At 62.2% G+C, this 942-nt stretch overlaps 1 protein-coding gene across 1 annotated transcript in view; it reads left to right on the top strand.

The window, feature by feature from the left end:
* The first annotated feature begins 868 nt into the window (after positions 1-868).
* NGB (neuroglobin) overlaps positions 869-942 on the top strand; it is a 3,559-nt gene continuing 3,485 nt past the window's right edge. Inside the window, exon 1 of the mRNA XM_009319502.1 lies at positions 869-885. Within this exon, the coding sequence (XP_009317777.1) occupies positions 869-885 (17 nt within the window). The remainder of the gene's footprint in view (positions 886-942) is intronic.

Raw genomic sequence — 942 nt, 5'->3', positions numbered from 1 at the left:
CGCCCCCCGGCGCGCGCCCTTACCCCGCCCTCTCTCCCCCCCCCGGGGCGGGGGGTCCGGAGGGAGCAGCGCCGGGCTGAAGCCCCTCCACCGCGAAGCCGCGGCCGCCGTGGGGCAGCGGCGTGGGGAAGGCCGTCCGCCCCGCGCTGCTTCCCGGCCTTTCCCACCCTCCGCGAGTGAGAACTTTGTTACGGGGAGATGGAGGGTGGGGGAGAGAGGCAGCGGGCAGGTTTTGTGCCTTTCTGCCTGCTGATCCGCCGCCTTGTCGCCGTTACTTCTGCTGTTTGGCGAGCTGCGTGTCCGCCCAACTCTGGGGAGTGTATCGAAGGGACCTCCTAATTGTCCCTGACACGGCACTCTGCAGCCCCAGGCAAAGACCTGGCCGCTGGGGAGGGATTCAGTCTCAGGGCAGAGGAAATGGTGTGCCGGGGGGAACGGCTGAAACCCAAGTCCTTGCCTCTCCTAAGCAGACTAATGTCTCGATTATGGGAAGAGAAAAATGGAAAATCTATGAAAAGTCGTTTAAAAAGGACAGTCGGAGAGCTGATGACTAGCTTCCAGAGTGGGGCGTAGCAGGCGGGAGCCAAACCTTGTGAGGCAGGGCTGCAAGCAGCTACAGCAATGTTTGGGAGTTTTAGTGGAGGGGAGAGGGATGCAGTAGTAGTTTAGCGTGCAGGATGGGGAGAAGAGAGACTGTCTTGCCTGAGTTCCCTGTGGCCTCCATGGACAGCATCAGCCTGCTAGATCTGCCTGGGTGGCCGCTGCTAAGACCCATGTGTGCCTGGCATACGCCGGCAGGGAGGATGAGGGGGGCGGAAATGGGAGCTGGTGATGATGTGGGGGAGCGGGGCGTTAGCTGAGTTTGTACATGCCCCACTCGCTCAAGTAAGGAAGGCCGGCTGCTAGAGCTGCAGGCCTTCCCCCGATTTGGGGGCTTTGGGG

Source organism: Pygoscelis adeliae, unplaced genomic scaffold (assembly GCF_000699105.1).
Source record: "Pygoscelis adeliae isolate BGI_AS28 unplaced genomic scaffold, ASM69910v1 Scaffold71, whole genome shotgun sequence".
Taxonomy (NCBI): Eukaryota; Metazoa; Chordata; class Aves; order Sphenisciformes; family Spheniscidae; genus Pygoscelis; species Pygoscelis adeliae.
Note: the sequence above shows the minus strand (reverse complement) of the source record. Positions and strands in the feature narration are given on the sequence as shown.